We start from the raw sequence: 20,223 nt of genomic DNA on the forward strand, positions 1-20,223 counted from the left end.
TTCTGTCAATGAATAACCACATTCATATTAATCTTAATAATAATAATAATAATTTAAAGCGCCTGTTATGTGCCTGGCATTCTACATACATTACTTCATATAAATCTATGAAATTTGTCCTTTTATTTCCATTTTACAAATAAGAAAATAGAGGCTCAAAGAGATACAGGAGTTTATCTAAAGTCACATATCTCCTTCGGTTAGATCCTGGTTTCAAATAGTTTTACCTCAAGTGAAAAAAAAACCCTTCTTTTATCCTCCATATGCTACACTGTCTGGTTTCTCCTCTAAGCCTAACTTTCCTTTGGCTAATTTAAGAACAGAGCTGTAGAGATGTGGAAATTCCTGTCAAGTCCCCCACCCCCATCTCCTCTGCTTATGGCCATTGCTTTGTTCTGGAGGAAAGAGGATAAACTTGGTTAGATGCCTCCAGCACTGAATGGCAAGAAACAAGATGAAATGGGATGAGGCAAGAAAAATGACCTGACTTACAGAAGAAAGAGTTCTTAAAGGGAAAGAGACTGGTGCTTGGATTCAGCCATGAACTCACACTGCGTGGCTCATGCCATTGCCCTTGTGAAGGCCTGTGGCAGGCACCTCTGCTTCATTGTGCACTCCATATCCAATGTGGATCTTAGAAAGACCTGGATTTGGCCAGTGCTGCTGAATTCAAAGGCACCTGAACGAACAGTTGTGTTCTACTTCAAATTGATTATTGCTGGGACCTCACTCTCTGATAGAAGAGTCAAGAGGCATTTTTAGGCTTCCAGCCAAAGTTGGCTAAAGTGATGAAAAGGCTTTATGGACTCAATAGACTTGACATGATTTAGAAATGTTGGCTGAACAAAATAAAAACTGCTGTTTTCTAAAAACAGTATTTTGGGATAGACAGAATATTTCACTCAACAGGAACTCTGAAGACCCCTGCCCTTTAGCTTCTGGACTCTCAAATATTAGAACTACAGGAGCAAAAGATGAGCTGTGCTCTCTTCCTAAGATTCCAAGAGTAGTTTTAAGCATCTAGACCAGAGGTTGCCAACTTTTCTGGTCATTAGGTCAAATCCAGTCACAAATATATTTTGTGTGGCTCTTACAGCTTTAGCCTACACAGTGACTGGCCAGTGCTTTTGGACAAATCCTAAAATCAAGCCACAGTGGGCTTTCATTTCTTCAGGCAGTGAATTTGAAATGAGGTCCCCTCTTTGACACAGCATAGGCTTTCCATTTTGCTCAGTGCCTCCCCCTCCCCTGAGTTACTGAAGCTCCATTTATTTTTATCATTACACTTCTACTGGGGATTTTCTTCTACTAGAGTGAGAGCTATCTGGCTTCTGTACAAATCTGAGCTGGGGACACCTGTAGGCATCTCACACACAACCACTGGCAATAGAAAATGAAACCTCTGGTTGCTATTTACTATAGCAAAATTAACAGGAAAAATGGTCACTCGTAGCTCTTATTTTTTCTAAAGAAAAGTTTCGAATTATGTTTCTTTTAAAAATTACTCATTACTTCTATATTGTTATTTTTTCTTCTGTTCAGTAAAAAATAGTCAATTTAGTGGACACAAGTGCATTTGAATCCCAACCTATCAGCATCTCGTATATTTAAACTCTTCCAGGCTTTGAGCGTACTTCTAAATAGCTCAGTCCAAAACAAAGCCAGTATAAAGGCAGAAATACAAGTAAAAATCTATTGATGAATGAACGATTGCAGAGAGGCATTTATTTGTTGCCACCCATTTGACTTGAGAATTCTTACATAAACAAAACAAAACAACAGAAGCAAAACCACAAAGCATTCTTTTAGTCTTGTGAGTTGAGGAAGGCCATTTTTGCAGGCTACTCCTAGACTTGAGTTTTCTTGGGTGATGGGCAGTAGTAAGTATGGCTAGAAGACTGATGTAACATTTTTTGATTCCTGAAAACATGTTTTTCAGGCTTCTTTATTGGCTACTGAATTATTCCAGTGCAGGTTAGACTTTATAGTGATCCAATGAGTAATATGTCCATGAAGCAATCCAATCACTCATCATTTATCACCCTCCTATACACCTAAAGTGTGTACAGGTTTCACTTTATGAAATCCAGTGACTCATATACTGGTTTGGTATTTACAAAGAAATATTGGACCTGGTGACAGCTTTTAAGGAGCTGTCTGAATATGACTAAGTCAATAAAAACCATTTTACAAAATAATAAAACACCAAATATTGGTAAATCTTGGTATTAATATTGGTAAATGTTAGTATAATTTTATCAGTAAACTTTATTTTTGCATAGAAAAGTCTATTAGAGAAAAGGGCCTAATTTCTTCCTCAACTCCACCCTGAGAAATAGGTAGACAGATGAGGAAATTGAGTGTCTAAGACTTTGTGGCTTAATGTCACATAACTAGAAAACTGGGAATCTAGGAATACAGCTCAGGAATTCCGACTGATTTCAGGGTCTTTCCACAACATCTGGCTGCATAAGCATTAGAGAACAGTAAAATGCTCTGGGCTATTGGTAAGAAAAGAGACATGTGCAGCTCAAGATATGACTTGTTTTGTTGGCCTGTTTTTAGCTGTAGAATATAAAGAAATACGACGTGTCATTATTGTTTTAGCTATAGAATATAAAGAAATACAAAGTGTCATTATTGTTTTACTTCATCACTGTTGGGGGATCTGCAAATTGAGTTCCACAGAACTTTTCAATTTAATGGAGATTTTTCTCTGTTTTTGTCAGGAGTGAGTCTGAGTTTCTCTGATAAAATGGAGAACAGCTGCTCACTTCTGGGAACTAACCACAGCCCACAGTCAAGGCTGATAAGAAATCAGAAAAGGAGTGTCTTATTTTGAGCAAAGGTGTCATAAGATCATACATATGGTGGAGACTACAAGCAGAAAGTGGGCCAGATGCATGTGTCTGAAACAAAGTGACTCCAGCTTTAAAATCCAAGGACAAATATATGTCAATATCAGTAAATGGAGAGAGAGCCGTACCAAACCAAGAGAATGAGTGATAAAATTAAACACATTTCTAAGGCAAGTAGAGGAAATGATCAAAATAACCACCAAAGAAGAGTCAAGTCTAAATCTAGCTTTTTTTTTCCTTCCGGCAATATGTTGACATTATTGAAACCTCACATCAGTATTTTCTAAAACTATAGATCTCTTAGGTTAGACAAGAAAGAATCATGGCAGTGGGTCTTCCCAAGAGAGGTGCCATTGTGCACGAGAGGAATTCAGTAGGCAAGAAAAGAAATGGAGCTAATGGGGTGTGATGTTAAGCAAACTACCAGAGAGTTCTAGTAATGTAAATGTGAGTACTCATATTTCTAAGCCTCTAGTTCTTAATATGTAAAACTGAAATAATAATTCAAAGCACTGTTTTGAGAAATAAAGAGGTAATTAGCAAAGTTCCTCAAAAATAGGGTTAAACTATAGCTATTCTTTTTTCTACACATACTTTCTTAAGCGCTCCTGTATTGCTAGAGACATGTGGTTTAAATAAGGAAAAATTATGACAAAATACCAGACAGAAGTAAAAGGATCTCAAAGTCTGGCAAGAAGAAGTTAAATAATTTGCCCAGCGTTGCTTAGCTAGTAGAACTGGACAAAAAACAGGACTGTTTCTCTCCAAAGCTCCTGCTTTTTTCCTCTATAAGTGAGATGATCTGTAAGCGATTGAAAGGTGATAATTACATTTATAATTTCCTTTGCTTTGAAGTTTCAGATTTAAACCGGACTACTTCTGTCCCAGTAGATAGGCCTCTGTAAGAAGCTGTAGTGCCACAACATAACTTAAATACTCCCATCCTTCCCTCCCTTCCTGCACTGGTCAGAGGCTTGGGGTAGGGAGAGTATAGAGCCCAGCACACTCTCACCAGGAATCCGGGACCCAGGGCCATGTCTCAGTTCCCCAATCAAAGCCCCAGCCTACCTCAGCCCACCAGCTGAGCCTGCCTTGAACCCTCTCTGGTGAGAACACTTTGCATCATACTTATCCATCCAACTGCAGGTAGTAAAATTACTATTTCAAAGCCAGCGGGGAAAGCACAGTGAGAGAAGATGTTGGACTTGCTGAAAAGGAATTTTTTTGGGATTTTTCTTCCCAAAATTGGGAAAATGATATGTCGGAGGATAAAATATTCAAGTAAATATGGTATGGTGATGAGAGTCTGTAATATGAGCCTGGTGTTTCAAGGGAAAGTTCTTACATTTGTGGCCCCTGGGCAAGAATTAACCCATCCTTATTCCACATTTCTCCCTCCCAGACTTGGCTGGGATCCCAGACAGAGGCTGGTTTTAACCTATCCACTGCCTCCTCTGCTCCTCCCTTGTGGCTTGTGTGCTGTGTTGGTAGGGTAGCCTCTCTTCCCAGTTTCTGTCCCTGTGTATGACTGAAAGAGGCCAGCTCTAGAGAAGACATAGGTAAGGACCAAGTGTGCATTCGAACATTTGAACTAATCCAGCCAGTGTCAATAAGGAAGAGAGTCAAGTTTCCCGGATATGGCCCAAATCAATTTACTTAGTCTGGGAGTGTGACTAATTAAAGTCACTCAAGTCCCTGAGCGGCGTGTGTCTAGTCACGCATTAGAGCTGAGATTCCAAGGCAGTCGAGACTTACAAGAGCTGCAAATGTGGTCAGTGGAAATGAACTCTCGATTCAGCTCAACAGCACGTGACTTCCTATTTCTGTAAGGTACTTCCAAGGGACTTCCTCTGTAAAATCAGCCAGTGTCCCAGGAGAGTTCATTCAGCACTGTAGCTAAGTTTACTTCCAGCCCGGGACAGAAGTTTTCTCTGAGAGATGGTGTGAGTTTCTTTTCTTTCTCTTTCCTCTGCCATTGTCAGCATGCAAGGATCTTGTGGCTCCTGTCCGTGATCGGAAGCTGAATACGCTGGTGCAGATCTCAGTAATCCACCCAGCAGAGCAGAGTCTGACAAGATACTCGAGCACGGAAATTGTGGAGGTGAGCACGCTGCGTGCCTGCATTACTCGCATGCTGTCTCTCAGTCTCTCTCTGGATTTGAGCAAACAGCTGAAATAAATTAGTTCATGCCCTGTAGCTATGCTGTGTTACCGTCCTCTGTCATTTAGGAAAGCATACCTGAGGTTATTAAGTGTGCATTGGTAACTTACCAGAATAAATAAATGGAGGAAGAACTTGCCTTTTTCCTAAACGATCTTATTTTTCTTTAGTAAATAGAAAAATTACTACTTTGAATCCTTGAATAGAGCACCAAAAAGAGGGGAAAAAAAACAAAATATAGATTTTAAATTAAATGGAATGAATATTTATTTTTAGGGTAAAAACGAAAGTCATCAAGTACCCAGAGAAGTTTTAAACCCACTGAGTATTTTTGCCCTTTTCCTTTTTTCCTGTATTCTTCAGTCTATCTGTGGAAACTTTATATTCTCTGCTGTTTGTGTCTGTTTTTTTTTAAAAGTACAATGTTTTTCAAAGAAAGGTAGATGATTAATTTGAGAAACTGTGAAGTTCCTAGGCAAAAAGTGTAAATATTACTCATCAGATGAGAGATTTCCTATTTACATTTATTGTTACTAATATAACATTCAAAATGTGTCAGGAGGAAACTTGTTATTGTGTTGGATCAGATTCAAAAGAGGAAGTGTTTCCCTTTTGATTATTTTGTTCTCATCACACATGTTTCACAGCCTTAGTGAATGAGAGATACTTATTTGAACATTTGGGACTAACGAAAGTGTACTCTAAACTCCTTGCCTCTGCGTGCTTTTCTTAGACTTGTGAGCCCTGTCTGTTTTGAATGGAGTTTTCTCTGCAAGAAACGGAGTAGCCTACCCCAGGCCTGGCTTGATCAGTGCAGACTGGTGCCTTGATGCCCGGTTGGTGGAAAATGATTCAGACTGAAGTCGACTCATTTCTTTAATGGGACTGACCCAGATCCTGCCTATAGCCTTGAATCTGCCCTTTGGAAACTTTAGATTCCAATGTTCATATAATTTGTAGTTAATACTGTAGCTGAATTAACAAAAAATAGTCTTATTCATGTAAAGGAAACTTGACAAAAATTGTTCATTTATATGAAAAACATTTTCAAGTATTATTCCAACTTAATGATTTTTTAAATATTGTCAAAACTTGAGAGAAATTATTTATTTTGACGCATTTCAGAATTTTATATGTGAACATGTGTAACTGTTTGGTTCACTGCCTGTTCCAAAGTGTCTAACACAGTGCCGAACAAAAAGTACTATTTGTTGAATAAAACGAAAGAATGAATGAATAAATGAGCAACTTGGGTTCTCAGAAACTTTCATAGACAGATAGTTTACAGCACTCTAGCAAACATCTCAGTAATATTTGGCAACATACATATTTAAATATAGATATAAAATTTAGTGTTAGATGTCAGCTCTCTAAAAATGAATTGGGAGGCATTGAAATATCCTGTGCACTGCATCCTGAACTAGTAATTTTATAGCCGCAAATCCATCATATTTAGTTTCTTTCATTAGTTTTCAAATCGGTCTGAAAAAAAAAACACAGCTGAACATCTAAAAACGAATGGATACCATCAAAGCATGGCTTTCAATTGAAGCATTACAGAAGGGAAATAAATGGACAGCATAAGATTACCAAATGGTTCTTTCTGAGAAAATAGCTTCATTTTAATTTGATCAGTCAATATCTTAGATTATTTGCATAAATGACAGGTTAGATCGTTAAATGTATTCTCAATGGATTGACAGCTGACCCTAAAGGAGGGTTCTGCATATAATGAAAATAAATTGTTTTTCAAGACAGCTCTGACAATGATGCAGGGCCATTTACTATCAACAGCTATATCAATACTGTGGGGCCTTGGGTCATGTTGTTGCCCATGAGCATCACTTGGCAATTCAGATCTCTCTTCCTATAGAACTATTTCCTAGAAAAACAAACCGACCTGGACAGGCTTTCTGCATTCTCATGTGTCACTGCGTGCTGCCGACTGCAGTTGCTGCCTTATTGAATCAAAGTTGTCTGCTTGTGCTGTTACAGGGAACAAGAGACCCACTGTTTTTGACTGGTGTCACATTCCCATCTGAGTATCCCATCTATGAGGAGACCAAAATAAAACTAACCGTCTATGATGTCAAGGATAAGTCTCATGACACTGTAAGTACTTGTACTTCTTTCTTTCTTTGGGAAAAGGAATTATGCTTTTCCAAACTATTGGGTTTTTTATGTGACTGGCATTTTTCAAAGACAGTATTTGTATTATGTTTATGTTTATAGTTTGCTGCGTTTTTTCCCAAATTCATTTGGCTTAGTGCCAAATTGGCAATTGGTTAGGAGCAAAAGCTTTCAGAACAGATTTTTCTCTTTTTCAGAAGGCTGGCTTGATCTTCTGGTTTACATTTTTGTTGTTGTTTTAAGGAGTTGCTGAAGGAGTCATATTATGGGCAGAAAGCAAGTGGAAGAGATTAATGTTTCAACACTTTCTAGATGTGGTAATTATTCTAAAACAGGGGAGTAATAAAGTGCTCTACTTTCACAATTGGTTCTTTTACATACTGTATAGAGAGAAACTCCCTCTATTTTCCTGAAGTCACTCCGGGCACCAAAGCAAGCAGAGGAGGTACCTGGAAGCATTAGGCAAAAGCTTTAATTGGCCTCTTTACATGAAGGTCATGTAAAGTCCCAATGGCCTGTTGTCCGAGATCCTTCAGACTTCCTACAGGCTCTGACTTTTTCTCCACTTGAATGAGACCTCCTGGTTAAACAGTTAAGTAACCAGGCACTATCTCTAGAGGTCACTCTTAAAATTCTTGGACAGGAGGAAATGCTATTGGGTAGGTATTGGGAAGGGAATGGTTTAAAGGGAGGCTTCTCCTTTAAATTTCTCCCGTTAGCATGGATTTTTGTCTGTTTTCAAGGAAGAGGATCTATGGAAGTCTTGATGGTCAATAGTGAAGCACAAGCCAGGAAATACTTTGAAGGCGGGTGGGCCAGGAGGTTCCAGGAGAGTTCTGGTTGAAGCTAAAGGATGCTGCTGGACCTGGAGAATCACACACACTGTGTCACTAGGTCTAGGGGAAATGTAGCTTAAACTCTGCCCTCACTTAGGCATTTCTGTCTCGCTCAACTCTTTCTCTCCATTCTTTACCACAAAATATATAACATAGATAGGTGGGGGGATATTTAATAGAGAAAAAATATTTTATATTGGAGGAATTTCTACTTGTCTTAATCCCAGAAAAGTTCATTTGTTTAAAATTGCAGAAGAAATGCCCAATTAAATGCACAGCATATACGTGGAATAGAGCAGTTATGGCGGTCTGGTACAGGTGTGGAGAAGGCACACTCTCTGGTTCCTGTTCCGCTCACTAGCTTTTGACTCTGGGAGAGTTAATTCTGGGTGTCTGTTTCCTCATTTATAATATTTACCTTGTGGGGTTGTTGTAGGGATTAAATAAGTTAATATGTGTAAAATATGTAGAAGACTAACTGCTACGGATTAGTTAATAAGTGTTAAGTTGCTGCTATTATTGTGGTAGTTATTGTTTTGGCTGCTGCCTCATGGTCCCTCATAAATAGTAAAAATCAAATAAGGGAATATTAACCTCTTTTTCCATAAATTACTTTGTTTTTTCTTAAGTGGTCCTACATTTTATTATTTCTGACTTCTTTGAAGAAGAGGGGAAGATAAAAATATTTTTAAGAGACAAAAAATTGGGGTTAAAACTGGCGACTTTTAAAAAAATATTTTCTTGGGAGTTTTGTTTTTTCCTTTCTGTTCATTTTCCTTGGTTTTTGAGGTAACGTGGAAAGGGAGTGGACTGTATTGGGAGATGGGGGACCAGGTTTGACAGGCTATGCACAAAGCCACTTTGCATGGCTTCCTTTTTTTTTTCTTTCTGCCAGAGACCAGAGAGAAATGGGTGGAAAGGGGGAAAGACCATGAAATTGGGAAGGAGGGAGATATGGTTCAAATGGATGGTGGGAGGAGGTGATACAACAGGGCTGAGAAGTAATAAGCGCAGAGAAATGATCAGGATGACAAGGAAAGCAAAGCAGAAACTGTGGGATTTTATGTTCTTCTAAGCGCATAATCAAATACAATCCTCCCAGCAGTCCCCAAGGCATAGACAGGACAGGAGATGGAAGGGTCGGAGGTGTAAGAACACTGTGCTACAGAAATGAAAATGTTGCCCCTAAACTCTTCAGTTTGTTAGGTCCTTGGAAATGTCCAAGTTAGAAATATTAAATACCAAAGGTATTTCTGTCCCCTTCAATCTCTCTCATTTAAAATGTGTATGTCTGTGAATGCTTTAGGGATAAATAATTAGCTTGCTCATTAATTATACTTCTTATTGGCTTCTATTCTGGAAACTAATTATTTAGGGTCTTTTAAAGACTTTCTTGCTTGATCAGAGGGTGTTATCACATAAAAGTATTGGATGCGCTGGAATCCCTGCTGTGAAATAAGACTTGTGAAATTTGAACGTACTTAAGAAATGCAACCAGCTTTCATTTACCAAGTGCTGTTAATTAAGGTATAAGCTGTTCCTTAAAATAACTAACAATTAGCTCTGGTGATGGAAGTGTAAATGGAAACACAGTTTATTAATATGCTAATGGTCCCCATGGACATACAGTCTTTATCCTGACACCTTTTCGCTCGCTTCTTAAGTTTTTCTTTGGGGCAGAAGGAGGTGAGGGAGGGGACAGGAAGTGGTTTTAAAGTACAGTTTATAATTATGAGCACTTAACAACCTAAACATTTTAAGATCATAATACTTTTAAGGATTAAGAAATGGAATTATGAATATTTATGTGTTTTGGAAAATTAATGAATTATGTGCGTGTATTTAAAAGTAGTTTGAATATTCGATCCTAGCAAACCATTGATCATATTAGGCTGACCCGGGACAATGAGATCTTCTATACTGGCTGAATACTAATTAGTTGAGTCGGATGACCAAGTTGCTTATCTCTTCCTTTTGAGTTTATCATTACCTGGAGTGAACCAGTCAAACAAATTTGTTACTTTGCCATTTCATATTTGTTTACATACGTATTTATATTAGGTATTTTTAAAGAGAAATGAAAACCTTTCATCAGTGCCTTTGATGTAATTATTATCTAACAACTATTTGTTGTTCTTGTATTCTTCTAAATAACTGGACCTAAGATTGATTATCTTACTTAGTAACTTCAGCAGAAATGCGATTAATCATTGTAACGAATGAGAAGAGTCCAGCTGTTGATTCAGAACGACTATTGTTTCCTCCTACTACATCCTTCATCCTTCCCATTCATTGCAGTAAGTTTCCCTCTGTGGCAGATGGATAGATAATGCTTGGCAGGTGGGGAGATTGGGTATAGGGGTGACAGGGTCGTTATTAGAATTAGAGTGACCTTTTTATTATTTTCCTCATGGAAAATGAGAAATGGGCTACTTTAACATCCAGCTGTTTAGTGGAGACTTTCAAGTTTGAAATTGAAGCCTGTGGCTAGGATATGAGAGCCCAAGTTCTAACAGTGAAGTTGCTATCTTCTGGACACATGCTGGTTGTATGCTCTATGTTCAAACTCCTAGAAACTGAAACAACATAGACAAAAGTGTTTTCAGCACATCATTTACAGTGTTCAGGCCTAGGGAAACAAGCTGGGAATCTGGGTCCTTCAGATATTACAGAAAAACCTTGGAGGAAGGAGAAATCTACGAAAGAAAAGAACATCACCAACTTGGTCTCTCCTTTCCCTTCTTCCCATGTGAGTGGTGTTTTGGAAGGTACTGAACAAGGCTCTTTCAACACTGAGCTGAGGACAGTCATTAATCTGCAAGCATATGGTTAGGTCACAGAACTGTTTTTGCTCATGGTAGAAATTTGAATTTCTGATGTATTTTGCAGGAGTGCACATTGCCCCATTCCTTTTGCTCTTGGAGTAAATAAATGTTTGCTGTATCCCCAACTTGTTAGAAGTTCAGCTTACAAGACAGAGTCCCATGTCCAGTAGACACTGAACATTTCTCAGGTGAGGATATATGTCATAAGGCAATTTCAACTACCAGTTACTAGCAACCCTCCATTTGTACCTTTCAGAAGTGACCTCATCAAGATTGGATGTAAATTTATTTCATCCTGTATGTTACATGCCCAAGGCAGTGTAGTTCTAGTGTAATTCCCTAGACAGAAGTGTTCAGTTCAGTTTTTATGTTTTTCTGTGGAAAGCAAAACCATTTACATTTAGTGTACTTTGACTTGGCTTGATTTTCTTCATTGACTTGTTAGAAGTTTAAGTCTAACTATACCTATTGAGATACACATTCTGTGAACTGGCCTTCCTCTCTATCTAGAAGATACAGTACAGTGGGTAAGGAAAAAGAAATTGACATTATTGATCACTAAGTACATACCAAGCACTATGTTTAGTGTGTTATGTTAAAGTTTATGTTATATAAACTATAGATTTTTTTTTTTTTTTATGTTATAGCTATGTTATGTTATAAACTATAACATGTTATAGTTTCTTCTTTAATCTCCATAAACCTTCTTTGGGGAAAGTATTATTATGCCCATTATAAAAATGAAGAAATTGGGATTCTGAAAAATTAAGTAGGCCAAGTTAAAGATCCTTTATTTTTTCCAGGCTATGCCATGGTACATATGTAGTTGATAGGATTTCCCTCAACTTTTCACATCCCACAGTGTGATATTTTTTACTTCAACTGATACTTTAAAAGCATTCTTTATTTGGAGATTACAAATTGATTAATTGAGAAAAAAATGCCAGTATTCAAATATAGGAAAAAACCCATATCCAAAATTTTTAAGCACTTAAATTAAGCATGTATAACTAATTGCAGATGTCTGAATATTTTATAATCAAGTGGCCAGCTACTATTCATCAAAAAATAACTGTTATTACCTGTTGTAAAATGGCTAAGTTTATATTTCAAACTTTTGCTTTTGTCCCCCCAGCCTGGTTTTTCCCTTTTCTTTTATGTGTACATACCACGCGGTCTTCTCAACCTGTTCATTCACTCAGCCTTTGCCTTTTGGAATGCTCCTATCTATGTTGTGACATAGTTCGCAAGGGGCGTTACCAATTCCGTATAGAAGTAGTTCAGAGTTCTAAAATGTTGCTGTTCTTCATAAATAACTTCACTTCCTTTCTACCTGTTGATAAGTGGTAGATATTTACAAAGAGCATATTTATATTTTATTGAGGTATAGTTTACATACAGTAAAATGGACAGATCTTAAGTGTTCAGTTCAATGAGTTTGACAATTGCATATGACCACATAACTTCTACCAAGGCAAGAAATAGAACACTTACATCATTCCAGAAAGTTCCCTTCTGCCCCTTTCCAGTTAATTGCTACTCCACACGCCCTGAGGTAGCTGCTTTCCCGTAATATACCGACATAAATTTGTTTTGCTTCTTGAAATTTATGTGAATGAGATTATATAATGCGTACTCTCTTGTATCTGGTATCTTTTGAGATTCATTCATGTTGCTGAGTACTCAATAGTCTGCTACTTTTTATTGCTGAATGGTCTTATGTTGTAGTGCTATACTACAATTTTTTTATTCATTCTCTTATTGATAGACATTTGATTGCTTCCAGCTTTTGACAATGATGAATAAAGTGTCTGTGAACATTTGAGTCCAAGTCTTTGTGTGGATATTTGATTTTATTTTGAGGAGTAAATACTGAGGAGTTTTAATCGTTAGGTCATAGGGCAGGTGCATGTTAAACTTTTCTGGAAAGTGTCAAACTGTTCATCGAAGTTACTGTATGACTTTATTCTCCTACTCTTAATTATGTATGAGAGTTCCAGTTACTCCACCAACAGTGATATTGTCAATCTTTTTCATTTAGCTTTCTAGTGGGTATGAAGCGGTATCTCATTGTGATCTTAATTTGCATTTTCCTAATGACTAATTATGTTGAGCACCTTTTCCTGTGCTTATTGGCCATTCATCTGTCTTTTTTTTTAAGGAACTGTCTGTTCAAGACTTTTGCCTATTTTAAAAAAATTGTGTTCTTTTTATTATTATTATTTCTAAGAATTCTTCATATTTTGTAGATACAAGTGCTTCTGTTAAGTATAAGTGCTACAGTTTTTTTAGTCTTCGGCTTGCCTGATAATTTCCCTAATGATGTTTTTTGTCGATTAGAAATTTTTAATTCTGATTAAGTCCAGTTTATCAATTTTTTCATTCATAGTTAGTGCTTTTGTGCCGTAAGAAATCTTGCTACCTTAGGCTATGAGAATCTTCTCCAATGTTTTTTTCCAGAATGTTTTATAGTTGTAGCCTTTACAATTAGGTCTAAGTTCCATCTCAAATTAATTTTTGTGATAAGAATGAGGTAGAAATCAAAGTTATTTTTTCTTATGTAGATATCTAGCTATTCCGGCATCATTTGTTAAAAATATTCTTTTCTCCACTGAATTTAGATAGTCCCTTGACAGGAAAATCAGTTGTCTATTGATACATGTGGGTCTATTTTTGGACATTCTGTTCTGTTCCACTGATCTATTTGTCTAGTTTCATGACAATAACATGATTATTATAGCTTTATAGTAAGTCCTGAAATCAGGTAGTTTAAGTCCTCTATATTTACCAGTTTGTTATTTTTTTCAAGGTTGTTTTTGTTTTGCCTATTCTAGAGCTTTGTCTCTCCATATAAATTTTAGAACAGCTTATCAATTTCTTTAAAAAGCCTGTTGGAATTTTAATTGGAATTGTATTGAATCTGTAGGTGGATCTAGAGAGAATGAATATCTTAACCATATTGAGTCTATTGATCTGTAATATGACAGGTATATTATTCCATTTATTTAGGTCTTTAAACTTTTATTAGCAAAGTATTTGTGTTCAATATACAGGTTATAATATTTTTTAGACTTATTTCTAGGTATTTGATTTTTTTTGTACTAACATACAAGGTATTTTTAAAAATACAATTTTCAATTGTTGTTTTATAATAGGTAGAAATAAAATTATTTTGTATTGACCTTGTATCCTACAGCCTTGCTAAATTCATATATTAGTTCTAAAGGACTTTTTTTTATAGACTCCATAGAGTTTTGTAAATACACAATCATGTTATCTGTGAATAATGAAAGATTTTTGTTTCCCTTTCCAGTCATTGTGCATTTTATCTTTCCTTATTGCACTGGCTAGGTAGGACTTTCAGTACAATATTGATAGAAATGGTAACAGTGGAAATCCTGGTTTTGTTCCCAAACTTAAGGGAAAAATGTTTGATATTTCACCATTAAATATGATCTTAATTGTAGGTTTTTCATAGATGCCTTTTATCAGATTGAGGAATTTCCCTTCTATCTCTAATTTTCTATGCATTTGTACCACGAATGGTTTTGAATTTAGTCAAATTATTTTATGGTATGTATTGAGATGCTTACATGTTTTTCTTATTTATTCTGTTAATGTAGTGAATTACATTAATTCATTTTTGTATGTTAAACCAACCTTAGATTCCTGGAGCACTTGTTTCAACAGCTCTCCCACTTCTCACCCAAGCTTCAGCCTAGCACATGGGGGAATCAACCTCTACTCTGCTGCCCTTACTTTAGAGAGAGCCCTGTGTACCTTAGCATGACTCTCTCTGCTCTCTTGCCCTTGTCCTTCATTGGAATACCCTCCTGTGTGATATGAAGTCCGGTGGGAAAGAGCAGATGGATGAGTGAGACTCAGGCTGTCGCTAGGGCTCCTTAGGATTCAAATCTCTCATGCCAGGTCACATGTGCCCATTCAAAGTTCATTACAAGTCCAGCTGGTTTCTATGGAAGATCCTTCTCTTCCTGCTGATACTAGCTGTGGGCATTCTTCCTCTAGAAAGGGTCTTTCACTCTCTGGATTTCATTTGGTTTATTTATACCCTCAGTTTTCTGATGGGTTTTAACAAAAGCTATGATTTGGTAGGTAGTGTATCTCACTTCTTCTCAGTGTTCCAATGGGAGTGACAGTCTCTTGCAACTTTTTACATCTTAACCAGAAGCAGAAGTGCTACATATTTAACTTCTTCCCTTTAGCATTTATGCTACTCTCTCTATATCTGCATTTCCATCTCTGTCTTTTATTTCCCCTTCTCTGTAGTTTACATACCAAGTGCATTACAGTCTCTGCTGCTCTTTACATTATTTTTTCTTTATTCTCATATTCCTCTTCTTTCTTTGTTCTGTTGTCCTCTGCACTCACACAGTACTTCTTCTATATCATCTATTCAGCGATTTTGTTTTTGTTTGGACTTCCACAGTAGAGGAAATGGTATTCATCGATACCTCCTCACTTTCCACAAGAAAATAATGATGTTCACATGGAGAAAGACTGGCTCTTTGACAGTGAAATAAGAAAATGAATTACTCATGAAGCAAAACAAATTTAAAATCTTTTGGCCATAGCAGAGTGGCTGCTTGACTGTGAGGTAGCCACATCCTTATTTCACGGAGATCAGCAGAAATGTAGTTTCAGTATTTTTACCCTTGACTGTCTATAACATTGCTTAACCTAGCATAAAAAAGAAAAAAAACAATACCTGGAGTTAATTTGCCTTTTTCCATTTACACTGAAAATGATTAGGTAAGACCATTTTCCATTCTCTTTTCAAAACTGGGCAACTGTGTTAATGTTAATCACAAACATAGAGAAGCATAAACTACCCTGTGTTTCCTAAGGGAATACTGGACTCTTACTGAGCCCTACCTCCATCCAGCATTCAAGAATGGCTTTTAATGTTTTACTCTTGTGAGTTTTGAGCAGTGAGCACTTTTATTTTTAAGCATCATGAGCTATCATTGAGAAGAGTGGTTGGGGGAGTTGCAGGTGAGTCTAGTTTGAGTCTGTGGAGTCCACAGATTGGAATTTAGTCATGTCTACATAAATCTAATTTGATGGATGTCTGCTCAGAAGTTTTAGGAGGCTCTCTGATCTTCATCATAAGGGAGCAGAAATTTAGGCAGTTAGGGTCGACCTAGGAACACAGCCTAGGTAGGGAGTAGTTACTCTTTCAGGCACCTTTTATGGGTATTGTTCTAGAATTCTCTGTGAATCATTGGTACCTAAGAATATACCCTGGCTATGGGGGTAGAGTGGGGGGAATAGAAAGCTTACCCAGTTTATTTTATGAACACTAGATAAGTTTAATACCAAAACCTGATGAAAATTAAAAAAAAATCTGTAACTAAATTTCAATTAAAATTAGCTACAAAAATTATAAATGAAATAGTATTTAGTAGAATTCATCTATGTGGAAAAAGAAAAATATGCTCAAGGGTTTATTTCAGGAAAGCAAGAATGGCTCAATATCAATATATCTATCAATATAATCCATTTTATTAATAACTAAAGGAGAAAACTCATTTGGTTATGTCAATGGATGCTAAAGAGACATTTAATAAATGTAGTGGCCACATATAGTAAAAAAAAGAAATAGATTATAATATAGAAATATAGTAAAAATCTATTCTAATAAGATAATATAAATGTTCTAAACAATGAAATGCTAAAATCATTTCAACTAGCCACCAGATTAATCACCATCATTATTATTATTCAGTGTTTTCTTGGAGCCTATAGAAAATACAATGAGAAAATTATATTACTTCTACAAAATTTGGAAAGCAAGAAGCAAAACTATTTTTCTATTGCTATGATTAAAATAGCTAGAAATCCCAAGAGACTTTAGTAAATAAATACCAAATATCATAATTTGGTAAGTTGGTTGGTTACAAAATAAATATATTTAAAAATCAATAGTTTCTCTCTTTTATAGTATAAATTACTTAGAAAAGTATAAAATCTAATTGAAGAATATAAAATAAGATCTTTACAAATGGGAAAATATACTTGTGTTGGAAGAAAAGTAAATAACATAAAATAGAAATTGTCCCAAATTCAATTTGTAAGTTTAATATAATTCTAAATAAAATATCAAAAGTATTTTTTATGGAGAGGGATGTTAAGGATTGGATAAAATAATCTTAAAGTTTATTTTAAAAAGTCAATATCCAAGAATAGCCAAGGACATTTTTTAAAAGAATAGTGAGTAAGACTCGCCTAATTAGACTTCAAAACATAACATAAAGCCACTGCAATCAGATCTGTATGGTTTTATCATAGGAATGGACAAATAGAGAAGGGAGGCAGAATGTCAAATCCAGAAGCAGATTCCAGGATACATGGATAATTAACACTATGATTTAGATGGTTTTAATTCGGTAGGTAAAGAATGGATTATTTAACATAAAAAAGTGCTGGTTAAATGACTGTCCATCTGGAAGAAAATAATATTATGGTGTCATTATATTCTATGTATAAAAATACATTTCAGGTGGATTAATTAAATGTATAAACTAAATTACATTAAAACTCCTACAAGGTAATCTAAGAGACTACAATCTAGAGGGGGGTTGGGGGAAGGGTAGGGAAAGTTTTTGTAAGAATGAGAGTCCAGAAAGGGCTGGAATTTGACTATATGGAAATCTAAATTATTTATATGGGAATATATGGCATAAACAAGAGAGAAAAGATAGATATGGAAAATTATATGCAAGTCAGATTGGTGGAATAATCCTTATAATATTTAAGGAATTCTTCCAAGTTTATAAGAAGGGTTGAAAAACTGAGCACAGTACTTGAAGAAGCAGTCCTTGGAAAGATAAATTCAAATGACCAAGAAACATGAAAAAAATATTGTAATTATTTCCTTGGAAACACAAAATTAAAATAGCAATGTGATCATCAATTTTTACTATAAACTGGCAAAAAATTTAAAGACCATTGCTGGCAGGAATGTGGGAAAACTGCATTCTCATACAATGCTGATTGAATGTAAAAGTTTATGACTTTTTAAAAAAAAACAATTTGCCAGCATCTGTTAAAATGAAAAATATGTATACATTTTGATCAATGTAACAATGTTACTCCTAGTTATCAACCTCATAGAAGTAAAACACCAGTACTAAGGATATGTGGAAAAGAATATTTGAGCATTGCTCATAATCATGAAAAAATTAGAAACAGAGTGAATGCCTATCAGTAGGGGAATGTGTGAATAAATTCTGGTGTATCCAAACTAGGGATACTATGAAGCCTTAGAAAAGACGGATGTAATTAACTGGAGCTCTAAAAGCAGACTTGGAAGATCCACGAGGTATTACATAATTGAGAAAAGCAAGATGCAGAAAATGGTGTGTAATATAATTCCATTTTTAAAAAACTAATAATGAGGGGCCGTCCAGTGGCGTAGCAGTTGGGTTCACATGCTCCGCTTCGGTGGCATGGGGTTTGCTAGTTTGGATCTTGGGCACAGACCTACACACCGCTCATCAAGTCGTGCTGAGGCAACGTCCCACATAGAGTGACTAGAAGGATGTACAGCTATGACATACAGCTATCTACTGGGCCTTTGGGCAGAAAAAAGGAGGAAGATTGGCAACAGATGTTAGCTCAGGGCCAATCTTCCTCAAAAAGAAAAAACACCACAACCAAAAAAAGAAAAAAACTATTAATGAAAAATGCCTTATATATATGTATATTGTGTTTATATTTAAGCAATCTATAAGTGTATATGACGATCATGAGTGTATAGAAAAATACAGGAGGATAAATGCAGTGGATGGAATGGGGGAGGAGAGAAGTAGATAACGAGGGGAGAGAAAAAGAAAGAAAAGGAAAAAAGAGCGTGAAATAAAATAACAGTATAATAAAAGTCATGTTCATGGATTTTCTGAAAGATTTTCTTACTCTTAATAAAATAGAATAAATGTAACTTAAAAAGATGAGTGTCGTTCCCATGACTTCCACACAAAATAGATTGTCCTGAGAGGATGTCACTTTTGAATCCTGAGGATTCAACACAGGAGGGCAGTCAGAGTCCAGGATGGAAGGGAACTGTCATGAGCAAGTGGCAGCCTGGAGACATGCTGGCAGGTGCCGGGCAGGGGCTTCCGTGCCTGGAGACATGTGAGGGCCCCGCTGTCAGGGATCATCTGTAGGGAAAAGGCAGTAGCTGAAAACGTCGCCAAGGCCGGTCAGAGCAGAAGAGGAAGAAAATGATCATCACTTGCAACACTCGATGAAGTCCCTGGGAACTCCCTGAAATAACCCACAGGGGACTCTTGGATCTGCACTCGCAAGTGGGAGCACAACTTCTTGTGCATGGTAGAGTCAGTAAACTGGATAATGAATTCATGCTTCACAGTAGATCTCGGAGCATTGATCTTTTTACCTGCTAACACCAATCAAATGATCTGATAACTGACCACTGAGATTTGTGAGTCTAACTTGGACCCTGAACCGAGAGAGAGTTATTTTTGCTTCAACTTATCTCCCTGGACTCTGGGATATTTACCTCATTCTGATCGTTTTCAAGAATTCCCCAGTTGTTACCATTTGTCCGATGGCTTAGGCCTTTAGTGCCTGATTCGTTCTTGCGGCAGCATTCTTGGCATAGCTGTAAGTACAGGTGGAAGCTTAGTGAACATTCTCTCTGATGCGAGTGGTCCCTGAAACAGACCGACATGGGCACAGAGGACACGTGTCTTGCGTTGGCTTCCCATTCCTGCTTGGTTTTGCAAAGCTGAAATGTAATGTGTTGCCAAAACATTTCCTCTGCTTAGAAAGGAGCAGAAACTAGTGATTTCAAAGGTTAGTCTGCTTCAGCTAGGAATAGCTTTTAATTACTGTAAGTTTGTATATGCTGCACAGCGGGAACAAAAGGAAATTCTAAAGAAACATAGGCTTTCCTTTGAGTCATTTGAATGGAATGATAATTACAACTAGGTTCAGGCTGGTATTTAAATTCACGTGAAAATTATTTTTAAACTTACTGAGAGAAGTTGTGTATATCAAGGCAGAAGGTGATGTCACATTCTGAAAAATGTTAAGGGACATCTGTTTCCACATCACAAAGATTTTCTTCTCATGTTGCCATAAGCCAGGTTACTTAGGTTTCATGGCATTAAGTCAAGCTGTCTTTTAAGATGTGCTCATTGAGGATGGAGCTAAATGCTGAGGCGGCAGCTGTTCCTTATATGATGTCCTAAGGAATTCAGTGTGTGAATTCACACAGATATTGGTCTTTAGTGCAAACTTGGGTAATAATTTTTAACTACGATAGAGAAAGCAGCCTTTGGAAGACGCTATAGAGATTCATTTACTCAGATATGGAGTCTATAGGGATATTTAAAATTTTAAATAACGCACCAATATTTTTTAAACTG

The 20,223-nt window shown here is 36.5% G+C and overlaps 1 protein-coding gene across 1 annotated transcript in view; it reads left to right on the forward strand.

The window, feature by feature from the left end:
* The window catches only part of INPP4B (inositol polyphosphate-4-phosphatase type II B), a 380,123-nt gene that overhangs the window by 53,796 nt on the left and 306,104 nt on the right, over positions 1-20,223 (forward strand). Inside the window, exons 4-5 of the mRNA XM_087437582.1 lie at positions 4,841-4,959; positions 7,015-7,131. Of these exons, the coding sequence (XP_087293708.1) occupies positions 4,841-4,959; positions 7,015-7,131 (236 nt within the window). The remainder of the gene's footprint in view (positions 1-4,840; positions 4,960-7,014; positions 7,132-20,223) is intronic.

This window comes from Ceratotherium simum, chromosome 12 (genome assembly GCF_057802395.1).
Source record: "Ceratotherium simum simum isolate JZ-2026a chromosome 12, ASM5780239v1, whole genome shotgun sequence".
Lineage (NCBI taxonomy): Eukaryota > Metazoa > Chordata > Mammalia > Perissodactyla > Rhinocerotidae > Ceratotherium > Ceratotherium simum.